This window comes from Accipiter gentilis, chromosome 1, assembly GCF_929443795.1.
Source record: "Accipiter gentilis chromosome 1, bAccGen1.1, whole genome shotgun sequence".
NCBI classification, from domain to species: Eukaryota; Metazoa; Chordata; class Aves; order Accipitriformes; family Accipitridae; genus Astur; species Astur gentilis.
The window spans coordinates 2,573,883-2,588,235 of record NC_064880.1 but is presented as its reverse complement, the minus strand read 5'-3'; the positions used below and the strand labels follow the sequence as shown (position 1 = coordinate 2,588,235).

General features: G+C 40.1%; 1 protein-coding gene across 2 annotated transcripts; it reads right to left on the bottom strand.

Moving 5' to 3' along the window:
* Positions 1-1,835: 1,835 nt before the first annotated feature.
* On the bottom strand, positions 1,836-7,977 carry FAAP20 (FA core complex associated protein 20). 2 transcript variants are annotated; one of them, XM_049811547.1, is made up of 5 exons: positions 6,986-7,977; positions 5,073-5,220; positions 4,836-4,880; positions 3,760-4,385; positions 1,836-2,396 (listed from the first exon to the last, which is right to left on the bottom strand). In XM_049811547.1, exons 1-5 carry the CDS (start codon positions 7,087-7,089, stop codon positions 2,324-2,326), a joined length of 996 nt encoding a protein of 331 aa, XP_049667504.1. In that variant the 5' UTR covers positions 7,090-7,977; the 3' UTR covers positions 1,836-2,323. The 2 variants fall into 2 exon arrangements, with proteins under 2 accessions (XP_049667504.1, XP_049667512.1); XM_049811555.1 differs by lacking the exon at positions 4,836-4,880 and having other exon boundaries at positions 6,986-7,976.
* Between the last annotated feature and the right edge of the window lie 6,376 nt (positions 7,978-14,353).

Here is a 14,353-nt window from a genome sequence, read left to right as displayed (position 1 = left end):
AATCAGCACTAAGTAATTTAACCAGTAAGAAATACTTGCCTCAAATGCCTGGACTTTAGATACTTTACTAAAAGAAACATTTACCTTTTAAATGTAATCTGACATTTTTAAATTATTCCTTTCTTCCCTTCTCCCTGGCAATTACTTTATTTACCCTGAATAATTTTTCTTTCAGTGTGTTCAACTCCCCTGATAATAAAACTAATCGATAGTTATCAGAGTGACTGCAGGCAGCTCATGAATGGAAGTATGACAGATTAAGCTGTCCTTTGACATGCCAGGGCATAGGACTTTAAAGTGGAAATATTAGAAATGTGAGTTGGGGTTTTTTTAACCTTTTTTCTAGGTTTCAGAACATTTTGGGAGGGAGGGAAGGAAGAACAGAAAGACACATTTGCTAAACAAACATTGTAAAGACTACTTGACTTTATTTAAAAATTTACAGGCATTTACAATGTTGCTGTGTTGCCAAATAGTTTGCTGGATACAAGTTTGGTTGCTCGTGTGCAAGTGTTTGAATAATGTTCTGTTCATGATGAAGGGGAAATTTTTTATATAAAGTACTTGTTTTATAAATAAAAGAAAATGAAGGATGTAATTAAATGTGTGGTTTGGAAAAAAAAATCCTAATATATTACAAATGGATCTGGTAATGATATATAGTTGTCTTATTTGAAATAGTAAATGAAAATTCTAGCTAATTTAATGATTGTAAAACAGTAAATATGTTCTTGTAGTTTTGTATAATTAATTAGTTGGGATCTTTGCTGACCAGTTTTAATTGTGCAGAAGATGGTATACTAATCCATAACAGCTAAGATCATTTATATTCTTGCACATCTATTAAAGACTTTAATGAAAAAGTTAATAGACTGTTATTATTTATCAGTAAACTGAGCCATGTCCAACTTGCACTTTTTAAAGAGACCCCATTGTAAATTAAATCTATAGGATTCTTCCTGTATTTTGATACTGTATTCTGTGTTTATTCTGTATCTTTGGATTGCACCTGAACTGTGTATGTTTTTGAGGTCCAGGGCACAGGTTTGTTGGGATGGAAAAACATTCAGCTCCTGAAGTTTGTTAATCTGAATTGCGCTCTTCTTCACTGTACGTGAAGGCAGTTGTGATCAAAGTAGCTGAAACAGGCACACTTGTACTACTCTTGCATATGGCCCTTTGACAAGAAATGAATTTGAATTGTAAGGCTGTGACTGGAGACACGGTGTACTGCATGAATAAGATACCCTGTTCAGTAAACAATTAACTGTACCTGGGAGAAATGAACAACCTACTCCAGTTTATTTCATACCTTCCATTTGTTGTTACTAAACTACCACTAAATGTCATTTATTGTCACTCACGGAAAAGGCTGATTTTCTCAAGCTTACAAATTGTTTACCTGCTACTATTAAGAAGTTACCAAAACAGTAGATGAGTCTTCTGAATACCTTCTAGCCAAAACAAACTCTCAGGTGTTCTTTATTCTCAAACATTGATGGTTTCTAAGGGGGGTGGGGCGGGTGGAACTGATTCAAAAAGGAGCTGGTTTGGCTGACTGACTATATTAAATCTTGCTTTGCATTTCAGTATCGTGAAACGGGAAGGAGAAGTGTTTGTTTGGGAGCCTAATTGGTTTAGACTAGTCATATTAATCAAGTAGATACTGACATAGAAACCTACGCTATGAATTTAGCTGTGTTCCTTCAGAAAGATAAAAAACCCTCACACCCTTTATTTGGTCTGGGTTGTGTTTTCTTTTAACATATATACTCACAGACTCAACTGTACAATCATAGAAGTTCTTACTTAGATATTAAAATAATGAAAAGTACTAAGCTTAAATGGCTTTTTAATTAAGCTTATTTTCACAGATTACCTGTTTAGGAAAAAAAGAAGTCAGTAAACATTTGCATTAGATTAAGTAACAGTTATCTTTTGTTCAGCTGCTTTCTTCTACACTTAGAAATTCAGAACTGTGGTGCATCAGACAAAACAGGTTCTTCAGGGATTTACAATAGTACTTTTTTTTTTTTTCCCAGAAGTACCCAGATTCCAGAAGTACCAAGATGGATTTCCCCAGGGGTCTCTGGGATATCCTATAGCACCATTTTCAGAACTAGAAGTACTTTACATGCATTTGAGAGGATTTAAAATAAAAAGACCCCAAACAGGCAGGTAGCGCTTGACCTTCTATTGAGTTACTGGTTTGTGATCCTTAAGCAAGTCTGAGACGAGGCTGTGCTTCCTTGACACATTTTTCCTTTTCCTTTGAGAAAGGTTCATCCTTGGCCTTGTTCCTTTGCTCTTCATTCTTCAGGATTTACCACATTACATCATCTGCACTTTCAGACAAGCACCTGGCAAGATGGCCATCAATATCCAATTGTGACAGTCTGCAAATACAGAGAATTTGTTCAGTGAGAAACAAAGTCAAATCCTTTTATTTCCACTATTCTTCACCTAAACAATTGCAGAACTGTTCTAATAGCTCTAATGGGCAAGTCATTCCTATGCTTAGAAGCATTTCAATCTGCCACAAACTCTTGTAGTTGCTATTACCTGCTGCTAGATAGTCTGATAATGTCATTTACTGGAAGACTGCTCACATTCCATATACTCGGGACAAGTAATGCTATCCTTGGAACCATTAGGCTATTGATACAAGATAGAAAACCATTACCTTATTACCCATCCAACTTGAGGATACAGGAAATGAGATTTCTGATACAGGAAGGATGCTTTCTCACGTCTGCTTTCAGTTTCCTTTTTTGGAAGGCTATTTTTGTGATTGTGATGCACCCATATTACAAAAAATTTTGTAAAGTGGCTTCTATAAAAAATGAAACTAATCCTAATCAGCACAGGGTTACCAGTAGCACACAACTGAATATGAAAACCTGAAATAAGTTTCTGCCTATCTCTCTTGATATAATGACCACAATTCTATAAATATTAATGAAGCCATCCTTTTGTCTCCTTGTTCAGCCTCCAAAAGAAAGAAAAAACAATTGCAGCCAATACATCTTACAGTGGTAGAGGATCTGTTGAAAAGCATGTTTTCAGCAACTATGACAGTTTAAATACTATTAAACAGTGTAATTTCAAGAGACAATGTAATTCTTATCGTAGAGTAGATACTTAATTGCTGGAAGGGAGGATTTTTTTAATAAAGGTAGCCTGACAGCAACAGAGGACTGAAGTCTCATTTAGTTGTACTAATCAGAGCTTGCATAAGAAAAATCTGCTTCCTTACATCTTGCCTAGACCTTGAAAGCTAAATACAAAATTAAGAGTACAGTTGCTTAGCCAAAGGCATCCAGATACTTGCTGAACAGGTAGCAATACGGTGTAACAGTGAAGTCTAGATCTTGAAGACAAAGTGACAGGTAGGAGATTAATCCATCTAGTTCTAAAGTTAGGTTTTAACTATCAAGAATGCTGCACTGGAATGGTTTTTAGATTATGATACAAATATCTCAAAAAAAGTCTTATCATACTCAAGTATTTAAAAATCTCCATTCTGCATATACTAGCAAGGTTTACCAGAGACCTCAAACTTAGCTTTCTCTTTGAAGCAGTATAATCTAGTAATTGTGAACTTGTAAACTGAATTAGAAGTAGGTAATTCTGACAGTTAAGAAGTACTTCACGGTAGAAGTTTTGTCTATTTTCATGACTTTGTATATAGAGAAAGCATCCAGAACCATTTTGGGGTTTGTATACTGTGAAGTTATTAAAAAAAATAAAAATACTTACGTTCCACTAAAATTAATCAGACACATTGGACAACTGTCAAGAGTTGAAGATCCTTCACTCTGATTTTCCATCTTCTCCTTGCAGCTTTCAGTTCCAGGTATACTCACAAGAGGCGGTGACTTTTCTGCAGACACGTATCTGGCCTCACCAAATGAAATATTCCCTTGATGTGTTTGTATTTGAAGCTCTTCCCTATTATTTTCTTTTCTGTTTTCCCTGCTGTTCTGTACAGTTCCTCTGCAGTGCTGTTGAAAGCTAAAAGCTTTCGGAGAGCTTTGCGACAATGTCAAGTGGTGTGTAGAACTTCCGTGTTGACTGAGTTTACATGATTTAGGACTTGCATCCAGTTTTGAAATACCTTTTGCGTCCTCCCCAACCATATTTTTGGCTTGATCTGTAATAGTTACACAGCATGTGTTCTCAGCTGTAGAAGGTAAACTCAGTTTATCTGCTTTGCCCTGTCCTTTATATAAGTGGTCGATCTGGCTCTGTGTTAGCTGATGGGAGCTAAGATCCTTTGGTTTTAGATGTTTTTCTTTGCAAAAAGATGGGAATGATACCCACTGAAAGTCTTTCTTTCCAATTGTAAAGACTTCTTGTTTTTGTAGACTCTCTTCCTCAGAACTCTATGACACACACACACACACAGTGACTTCAAACAAGTGCAGTTCTATCAATACATAAAACCAAGGCTGAACATATTACAAATACTGAGAAGGCTAAACTACATTGAAGAAAAGAACATTTTATTTACATCCATCTCCAGTGCTTGTAAAGCAATCAAGAACTTCCTGGAGTTTATGCAATATGTGTCTTCCCTCAACATTTCTAAATTGATACAACAGGGTACTTTTTTAATATGTTCCACAGAGACCAAGGATGAAAACAACAACCTGCTGCTGTTCAGGAAAAAAATTTCTACTTTAGAAGGACTGTGTTTTTTGTGTTATTGCCTGATACTGTCAGAGCAATGTAATGGTTGTTTCTGCGTAATTAACCTCTCAGTTAACGTTTGCCTTTTCCAGTTTCATTCAGTTAGGGAGATGCTAGTGCTTATGAGCAGTTAGTATACTTACACAGGTTACCTCTTTCCAGCAAAATCTTGTAAAGAATTTGCCATGCTGCAAAAAAAGACCCCAATAGTCATCTTTACGCTACCTGCCACACAATGCAAAGTCACACAACTATATGTAGAGACTAAAGAGCTCAAAACCATAATCTATTTAAAAGCTATTCCTGTTAATGTCCTCGTTCAGACTGTCCCTACTCTAAGCAGTGCACAAAGTGCAAACAACAAGGATACAGCACACTACCTTTCCGAAGAACTCTGGAAAACTGGGCACTGTTTGCCAGTTTGTGCATTGTAAATCTTGACTGATGGTGTTCAGTAACAAAATCCATGTTTTTTCACACTCATTTAAGTCTTCTTTTTCAAACCAGGAACATCTGTCAGTCACTGTCCTGTAAAGACAGAGACAGTCCAGTAGTTTGAGGGTGGGAGAGAGGGAAGCTGTATTGCTATGTTTGCCTCTTAATTTGATTTACCCCTCCTGTAAAGCTGATGCTTCAAATAACATAGCTATCTTTAACTGTGATTTATCAAAGCACAAGTTTTAAAATTAACTTCCAGTAGCTGACAGTGCGCCAACCTCTTTCAGCCCAATTCAATGGCTAAGCGTGGTGACCTCTTTCCTTTTCTAAATGGCTAAGCACAAGGTAGGGATTTTATGATTGAAAATGTGTATAACTTTTCAATTTTTACAACATAAAACTCCACCTATTTACTATTTTCTTTTGATCAAGTAGCACTATGTCTGCTAAACCAAGAATAATATGACAGCTTTGCCATGATCAAACTACACAGAGGTACGTAAAAAGCCTTTGTAGGCACAAGTATACAAATGCAGATTTTTTTTTAGTTTATAAGACAGGCACGATGGCCCATGGAGGAAAAAAGATTTAGCTGTTTATAATATTATTTGTTCACCAAGGGACCGTTCATCTAGCCTATGACAAGATTTTTCTGGAATACAGAGACATTATTTAGCCCGTAAACTCATTTTTATAGCTTGCCGTGACTTGGATAACTCATACAACGATGAAGAAAATTATCAATTTTTTTTTTTAAAGAATGTCTAAAAGCTTTGCTTTCTACTTGTAACAGGTGTATTTATTACTGTCTTCACTTCCAAGTGAAACAGTTAAGTGTAGCCACTGTTTTTTCATCTCAGATACCAAACTTGACACCTGATGAGCACAGAAATCGTTCAAGTGTTTGCACGCAGGATGACAATTGCATTGGTTCCCATGTATGCTTGGCCGATCCCATACTGCCATTTGAAATAACTAATAATTCTTCTATGTAACTTGATCTAATGCATCCTAGGTAGGCATTAGGAAGGTTTAACTATAAAGTAACTATAAATTCAAAGGTTTTTATACTAGTAATGCTGTATAAAGACAATTTCAAGATAAGGATGGATTGTTAATGTCAGAATACTACTTCCAGCGTTCCTGCTTCTTAATGATGCGTTTTCTTAGGTCACTGTCCAGGCATGATGCTGCACTGAGAAGAAATCAGAGACAAGTCTTACAAGCCCTTGAAAAGCGGAGCGATCAGCCTTTCAAAGCCCCTTTTTGGAGGGGGCACAGCTGACGGTGGGCTTGCTCGCCCCAACGGGCTCAAACAAGAACCAAACCACTCGCTGCCTCTTCACCCCGCCTTTCTTCAACCCTCCCTTGCTCGAGGGCTGGAAAAAACCAGGCATTATTTCTGGTCTCCTGCGAGCCTTATTCTGAAGAAAGAAAACTTAATTTTCATACGTTAACATTTCTCACGGGCCCCGTCCTCACCGGTGCTACTCTGTCCCAAAGAACACACAGAAGGCACAGGGCCCCCTGCGCTTTATTTTGCAGCCGGCTTCTCGGTTTTTTTTAAAGGCGCGACAGGCGGTGTTTTACGAAGCAGCCTTTAACACACCAGCAACGTGCTAGAAGCGTGACTGCGAAGACCCAGCCGCAGCTCTACGGCACGGGGGCCGACGGAGGGCTGAGCTCTCCCTTCTCTGACGCGACTGACACCGGCAACAGCGCGTCCCGCCCGACCCCTCTCACCGCCTCAGGCGAGGCCCTCCGGCCTCCAGCGGCCGCCCGGGCCCCGGCGGGAAAGCGGAAGGAGGGGGGAGGGGTGCTGAGGCGGCCATTCCCTCACCCGCCCCGGACTCACTGAAGCGGTCGGGGGAACTCCCGGCCAGGGCTGGGCTCCCGGTTGCAGGGCGGCGGCGCCTTCCTGGGCTTGAGGCGCAGTTTGGCGGCTCCTTCCTCAGACATGGCCCCGAGGCGAGGAGGGGAGGGGAGGGATCCCTGCTACAGCCCCGCTCTGGTCGGGAGGCGGGCGAGGGGCCGTGCTCGCGCGCCTGGGCGGGAGCGGCGCCGCCTCACAGCTTCCCCCTCCCTTCGCCGGCGTTCGCGGGAAGGCGGGCGGAGAAGGCCGACGGCTCTTCCTCTTCCTCCTCCTCTTCTTCCTCCCGACGGGCCAGCTGCCAGGGCAGGGTCTCTGGGCGGGCCGGCCGGCCGCGGAGCCGCCCTGACTGAACGACGCGGGAGGGGAGGGCAGCGGAGGGCCGCCAGCCGCCGCCTGAGCGAAAACCCGCCCTTTTCTTGAGGAGAAACCCGCCCTTTCTTAGCTCCTCCGCTGCCGTCAGCGCCGCGCTGAGCTCGACGGGGCCTGTAGTGCCCTCAGCTGCTAGGTGCTTGTCCGTCTCGAAAGCCATCCTTTCCCTATTATCTTTACTCCTTGAACTTTACGTACTTTGTAGCGGTTTGGTGTATGCGGGGCTTGGATGTGGAGCGGCTGTTGTGGTAATGCAGTGTGATGGTTTTGTGTAGGGTCACCACGGCTTCTTGGGTAGTCCTCGGGCTGGGCCAGTCAGATAAGACAGAATGTTCCGGGCTTTGGTTGAGTGGGACAAAATGGTGGTGGGCTCAGCTCTGTTCAGCAGTGCTCAACTGGTTTTTGTACTGATACCCGGGGTCTGCTTGCTGCAGTATAAGGCTGAAGCCAAAGATTGTTAATCCAAATAGTAAAGTAGATTGGGCTGAAGCTAAAGATTGTTAATCCAAATAGTAAAGTAGATTGGGAGTGTATCTCCGATCTGATTCCTCTTTCAGGAAAGAATCTGTTGAAGTGATACAGTTTGTCTTTTTTGGCAGGCATGTCGCTGGGTGACTTGAAATAAAGCACTTGTTAGAGTGGAACCGTCACTGGTAGTTTTCGAAATGGATAGACATGCTAATCAGGCTGTAGCCTTTTCAAAAACAGACATAATAGAGAAATAATGACACTCTTCATCATTTTCCAGCAGGAGATAAAAGGATCAGAAAGTAACTCTGCTGATTAAATTCTTCACAATTGATACAAGTGTAATTGTGGAAGGAAATAAAAAGTTCTGTTTGATAACAAGTGTTTATGAGGGAGAACAGGTACAGAATGCTCTTTTTCATAAAACCAATCTATTATTGGTAAAAGATGAATCCAAGTTCACGTTCCTTTTCTATAACTGCATTTATTCAGCACTGAACGTCTTGTGGACTGTTTCATCCGCGGACTCTTCAGACTAAAAAGGAGGTATGAGTATTGACTGCAGCACGGTATTCAAAGTTATGCCTGTGAATTGTTGGGCACACAGGCCACCAAAAATGTATTAAGTAACAGTTGACCTGCATTTCTACATGTCTTGAACGGATCTGAACCAGGAAAATGGCATTCAGATATCAGAGTCCATAGATTCATGTTTGAAATAGATTGGTAGATTTAACCTGAGACAGCCAGACAGCCACCTCCAACTGTGTTACAGGCTGAAGATGATTCAGTCAGAGTGCAGCCAGAGATCCGGGAGGCTCAGTCCAGCTTACAGCTTTCCTGTGTTAACTCAGATACTTTGTGATTCTGCGAGTCCATATCTGGAGTGAGGTAATGTCTTTTACTCTATATAATAACTAATTTTTTAACATTAGAAGAGTGTTAATGGGTTTTCTTTTTGTGTAGGAGTGTGGATAAAAATCTTAGAACTGTAAAGTGTTTGGTTACTAATGGGAACTGTCTAAGTTTCTACAGTAGATAGTCCAGCTGAAAAATAAAAATAATAAAAAACCAATAGCCATACTAGAGTGCTAGCATTTTGGTTATGTGATAGGCAGACTAAAATGAGATTGAAATTCAGGAAGAAAGAAATGACAATGGAAAAGCCAATCACTGTCATGCAGACTAGCATTATCCCGTATTAATACTTGTTACGGCTACTGCAGTACCCAAGAAATACCAGGACTGTTACAGTATTCTGCCTTTCATTTTTGTTGCCATTTAGAAGCTGCTTCCCAATGAGATGAAATGAGATTCCAGGAAACAGGTCCTCCTTTCCCTCTTTGTCAGGAAGGCATTCTCCCAAAAGTTCCAGGCGGAACAAGGTAAGCTGAACAGAGGCAGGGGGCAAATTTGAATCTGAAGATTTTTGGCCTGCTGTGGAAAGAAAGATGGTGGTGGCAGCTGACAGAGCAAAGAATAGCAAGAGGAAGTCTGTGAAAATAAAGAAAAAGTGTAGATTGAAAGACAGGATCAGCCATGTAAGTGGTTGAAAATGAGATGACAGAGGAGGGGTAGAAATTTGATTTCACAACTGCTGATGCCAAGTGAAGAAGACAAACCGCAAAATATTTCATTTGGGGTTTTTTACTTGCCGGCCTTCATGACTGCTATGAATTATAAGACACAGCACTGATTATCACCACTTGGCGGCAGCAAACAATATAAAAATCTTACTGTAAAAAAATCTGAGGGGCAGTGAAAGCTATCAGATTGAGCTAATGTCTGCAGGCCTCTGTACATATTTCTAGGTGTATCTATGTTAATGATTGTTTATGCCACAGGGTTTCTTCTTTTGTTGCTGTGATGTTTGGGTTAGTGTTTTATATGTCTTATCACCCCTTGGATACTACTTTGACAATCCTCTCCTCCTAAATCGTGCATTGTACCAACAGATTTATTTTGTTAGATATGACTTCTTCTGAAACAGCAATCAGAAGTGTAGTCTGTTTTTCATGCTGAAGGTGTTGCTGTGTGGTACTGTTAGTACTGTGAGTCATGCATTATAGCATTTGCAAAAGCTTTATTATGGGTAAGCATAAAAAATGGTTATTGTGCAGTAAGGGCCACAAATGAAAGAGTATAATAAAAAGAATAGTGAAAATTATTACTACAGCTGTGGATTGTAAAAAGCAAAAGGGAAAAACTGTGCTTCTGTAGCAACTAGAGCTTGTAGTTGGTTTTGTATTTTGTGGATTTAACTGAAAACTTGATGCTGAAAGATTATTTTTTTTCATTGTTATCTGTTTAATGCATACCCGTTATAACCTATGAGGGCAGGCGTGTCAGTGAATGTTTTCATTCTTGCTCTGTCTGCTTCTGTAACTACCTGTAGATTTGAAGCTAGCATTCTATAGAAATCTTTGTCCATTGTGTGTACTCAGTATTTTTCATCTGCATCTTTCCAGAATTAGTAATGTTTTTACAGCATGAAGGTGAAGTGTAGAATAGGACCTGTTCTTGGTTCTGCCCTGTTGCACAAGATCATATCTACTGTTTCTTCCAATGATGTGGAAATCCTATTACTTCTTGCTTGACTTTGGGTCTTGCATAATTTAATAATTAGAATGTTTTGTGACGTTAGAAAAAAGTTCTCCTAGAAATGCAGAGTAGTCTTTATTATCATCAGCCTTGACTGGATTTGAGCCAGTGGTCAAGGGATTTGAGCTTTTGGAAGCTAGAATGCTTCTACAGATTATCTTTAGGGATTTCCTTGTAAATGGAGTGCCAGCATGTGTAGTTATCTATTCCCTGTAGAGTCTCATCAAGCTGCACACACTTAATCTTTACTTACATGGTTCCTGATTCTTGCTGTAAAGTGGGCCTCAGTTTTAACTTTTGCTCTCAGGAAAAAGGGGCTGTTATAACAAATTCTAATCCTTTCGCAATTCCACGATCACTAAAGCCTATAAATTGCCTGCCAAACAAACCAAGTGATCTTTTCCTGGGCTGAGGGAAAGAGGAGAGTGTAAAACGCAGGTGCCAGCATTTGCTGGGGAAGAACTGGTACATTATCAACTAATCCGCCTTCTGCTATTTCTGATTTCCTACCCAACAGCTGCAACATTGAATGAGAGCTTCTGCATTTGGGAAGAATTAGAAAGCCTGGTAATGCAGGGTCTCTATTACAGATACAACAGCTCACAGACAGGGAGGAGATTTTTGCTGCTGGTGTAGAATTTGGAGTGCTAGGCGTTTTATAGCCTGGAAAAATTGTAATTTTCAGCTGTTGTTATGGAGTAATCAATGAAGAAGAGATGCCATAGTTTCTGCTAGGTTCCTCTCGGAGCCTGATGTAATTGCATGCGTGAGCTTTTTTTTTTTTTAAATATACCACTTTGAGACTACAACATGTGCAGTTTTTATTAAAACTTTTTTTTTTTTATGGTGACTGATGCTTGCAGATAGTTTTAGTCCTTCTGAAATGTCTTTGGTTCTGTAGTGATAGCTTCTGTATCAGATAAAAATGTTCATAATAAACTGTGCTTGCTTAGAAACATAATAATATGTTTCAATTATTTTATCTAATAAGTGCTAGGTTTAGGAGTATAAGTTGTTAATTTTTTGTCCTTGTCAAATAGTCTGTGACTTCACTCCAGGATGAGCGTGTCCATTCTGCTAAACGTCATAAAGGAAAACGTCCCCAAAGATACCACAGGAGACAGAAGTACGTATATTGTAGAGCATCAGGGAAAGCTTCTGCAGCAAATGGACTTTACGGTGTATCTCCTACAGCCTAGTGGCAGCAAATGTAGCACTGGAAAGAGTAACTCAATCATATTGGCTCACTCAGTATAGTGGTAATCACTGTCTGTAGTGAAATAGGAAAGTCTGACTATTTTCATCAACATGATGTATTACAATTCAAGCCACAAAATTAAGAAAGCTGTGTAAGACCTCCTTTAGCATAGTCAGGAGAATAAAGATGACATGCAGTTTCAATTTGACAAGTGCAGGCTCATTGCTGTTTCCAGAGGAAGTTCTATAGGCTCTCCCTAAATTTAGTTGTAGGTAACATAGTCTTTTCAAAGAAAAGTCATTGCCTTTGAAACCTGCTTCCGCTGGTAGCTTGCCAGAGCCTGAATTTGTTAATGTTCAGAGTCCAGTGCACAACTCATCTTTTCAATTCAGCCTTCCCTTTTCAAGTACAAGGACAGATCAGTACCTCTGTGGCTGTATATAGAAAATCAAGCCTTGTGACATTCATATGCCAAGATGGGAAGACCTAAAAAGAGGACTAGGGAGACTGGCATGGCATTTGTGGGTACCAGGTTGCCAAGGAGGCATATTGTATTGAAACAGTTGCCTGGGAAACATTTAAAAATACATTGAATGGAAAAGCATATGTGATGTGCCCACAAGTGTTCTGTGTGAATGAAATGCCATGGCTGATGATGGCACCAAGAGACTGTTACTATTGCATGTAAAGATGCTTCAAGTGATGTGGTGGGGTTTTTTTCTTTTGTGTGGTTTTTTTTTTTTTTTTTCCCTTCTTCCCATACCCTATTTGTAGGAGGTGCACTGAAGGAAAATTATTTTGCTCTTGGCTGATGGATTAAAGTAAACATAGAGAAAGCAGTACATGCAGGCAGCAGCAGCAGCTGGAGATGGTAAGACCAATTTGGCTTTGTTTAGGCAACCTAAACCAATTGACAAGAAGCCTGCACAACTCCCCCTCAAAAGTAACAACAGCACTGCTGAAACTCCTACGGTATAAAGATAAATGGTTCTCTGAACATTACCGCTTTGTTTTGTTCTAAAATTATATTTGGAGGTTCTGACATCATTACAATAGGACTTATATGTAGGAATCATATAAAATGCAAAGAGTTTATGATCAAAGCAGGTTGGACAGCGTATATGAAAAAGCCTCTCACTGACCTAATTTTTTGTTCGGGGCACTGAAATAAAGGGACATGAAAGGAGAAATTTTCAGAAGATAGTCCAACTGCTCTAGTTCTTCCTCAGATCAGGCTCAATTATTGAGAGATGATATTGACAAAAAAGAATGGCGAAGGAAGGGAACAATGTCACTGGAACTAAAGCAAACAATTATATCCACTCTTTTGTTTCACCAAAAGAAAGCTTTTTTTTCCTATGCAGCCAAGAAACAAGGGCGCTAGCAACTGTAATCTGTGATATCCTCCCTTGGACCGAGGTTCATCTGCTAGTAATTTCCAGTTATGAAAATGCATCTCTCCTTCACCAAGAGTGAGTGGCAGGTGTGAGGCTGGTTAGGATTATAATCTCCCTGCCTAATCCTCCTTTGGAGATTTGGAAACAAATATCCTACTCTTGATTTGCTAGAGGCTTAAGAAGCCTGTTTGGGAGCCAGCAGATTTAGCTTGGTCCAGCCTTTATGTGGTACAGACTGAGACAGGAAATTTGTTGGAAGAGACATGCAGTGGAGAGGAGTTCAGCTGATTAAGAAGGAAGGTCCGGAGGCCTTTTTTGTTAGTAGTAGCTCTGCAAGGATAAGTTGCCTTATAGGGAGAAGGCCCCAGGGGCTTAGCTTCTTGAAGATGTTGCCTGTTTGAAGTTGTGAAGTTGCTGTTTATTTGGTAATGTATGTGCTTTTCCCCAGTGAAGATGCATTTTGACTGACAGAGACTCTGCTGACTTTGCTGTCATTTTGGCCAGTGAGGGGATGCTTTTTGGCTGGCTGGGCACAATCTGTTCAAGGGTCTGAGGTGATCCAATGATTGTGTTGGAAAACTGTGAATCAGATGAAGTCTTCAGCATGTCAGTCAAGTCCTAGTATCAGTCATCATTTTTCTGGCCCAGTGTGTGTTTGGTTAAATCAAGTCCTGATGTTTCTAGGCCCTGGGGTTAGTCTAAGAGAGGCGGGAAGAATCTGCCTTTCATCTTCCTCTCACAATTTTGCAATGTGACTGAAAACTCTTGGAGAGAATGTTTCAGATCGCAAACAAAGATTAGGTTTGATGGCATGAAGCCGTGGGTTCTGTGGCCCAGCCTAGAATTCTGCTGAGGGAGTTGTGTGATCTCCCCATACTTTAAAGGATTTTGGCTCTGAATTTAGGATCAAATATGGCTTGAGGTTTTAATATTTCTTTCTTGCTTGCTTGCTTTGTGATTTTTTGTTTGTTTGGTTGGTTGGTTTTTAAAAATGTGTCTCACAGTACTATAGCCTATAGCAGTTTGAGTTCCTCCTGTTTGCTGTGTATCATTCCTTCATTTGAAATCAACATACTAAGGGGCTCCACAAAAAAAAAATCCATAAAAAATCCATAAATAACAGCTGTAGTAATTACAGAAAATCACCTTTCCTGTTTATGGGCATGAAACCACGAAACAGTGGGGCAAAATAACTAACACAAGTTAATATGGTGTGATGTTATCCATAACTAGAATGGTGTATAAAATCAACTTAAAATAGAATGTAATTCAACAGATGAGTATTTATTTATTGCCTCAACAAATGTGGGTAGTAGG

Excerpts from the sequence above, each read along its gene's own strand:
- FAAP20 (XM_049811547.1), bottom strand. The coding sequence starts at position 7,089 with ATGTCTGAGGAAGGAGCCGCCAAACTGCGCCTCAAGCCCAGGAAGGCG. Across the intron at positions 4,386-4,835 it reads GCTGGAAAGAGGTAACCTGT|AGTTCTGAGGAAGAGAGTCT; the intron begins GTAAGTATACTA and ends TGTGTGTCATAG. Across the intron at positions 2,397-3,759 it reads CTGATTAATTTTAGTGGAAC|ACTGTCACAATTGGATATTG; the intron begins GTAAGTATTTTT and ends CTGTATTTGCAG.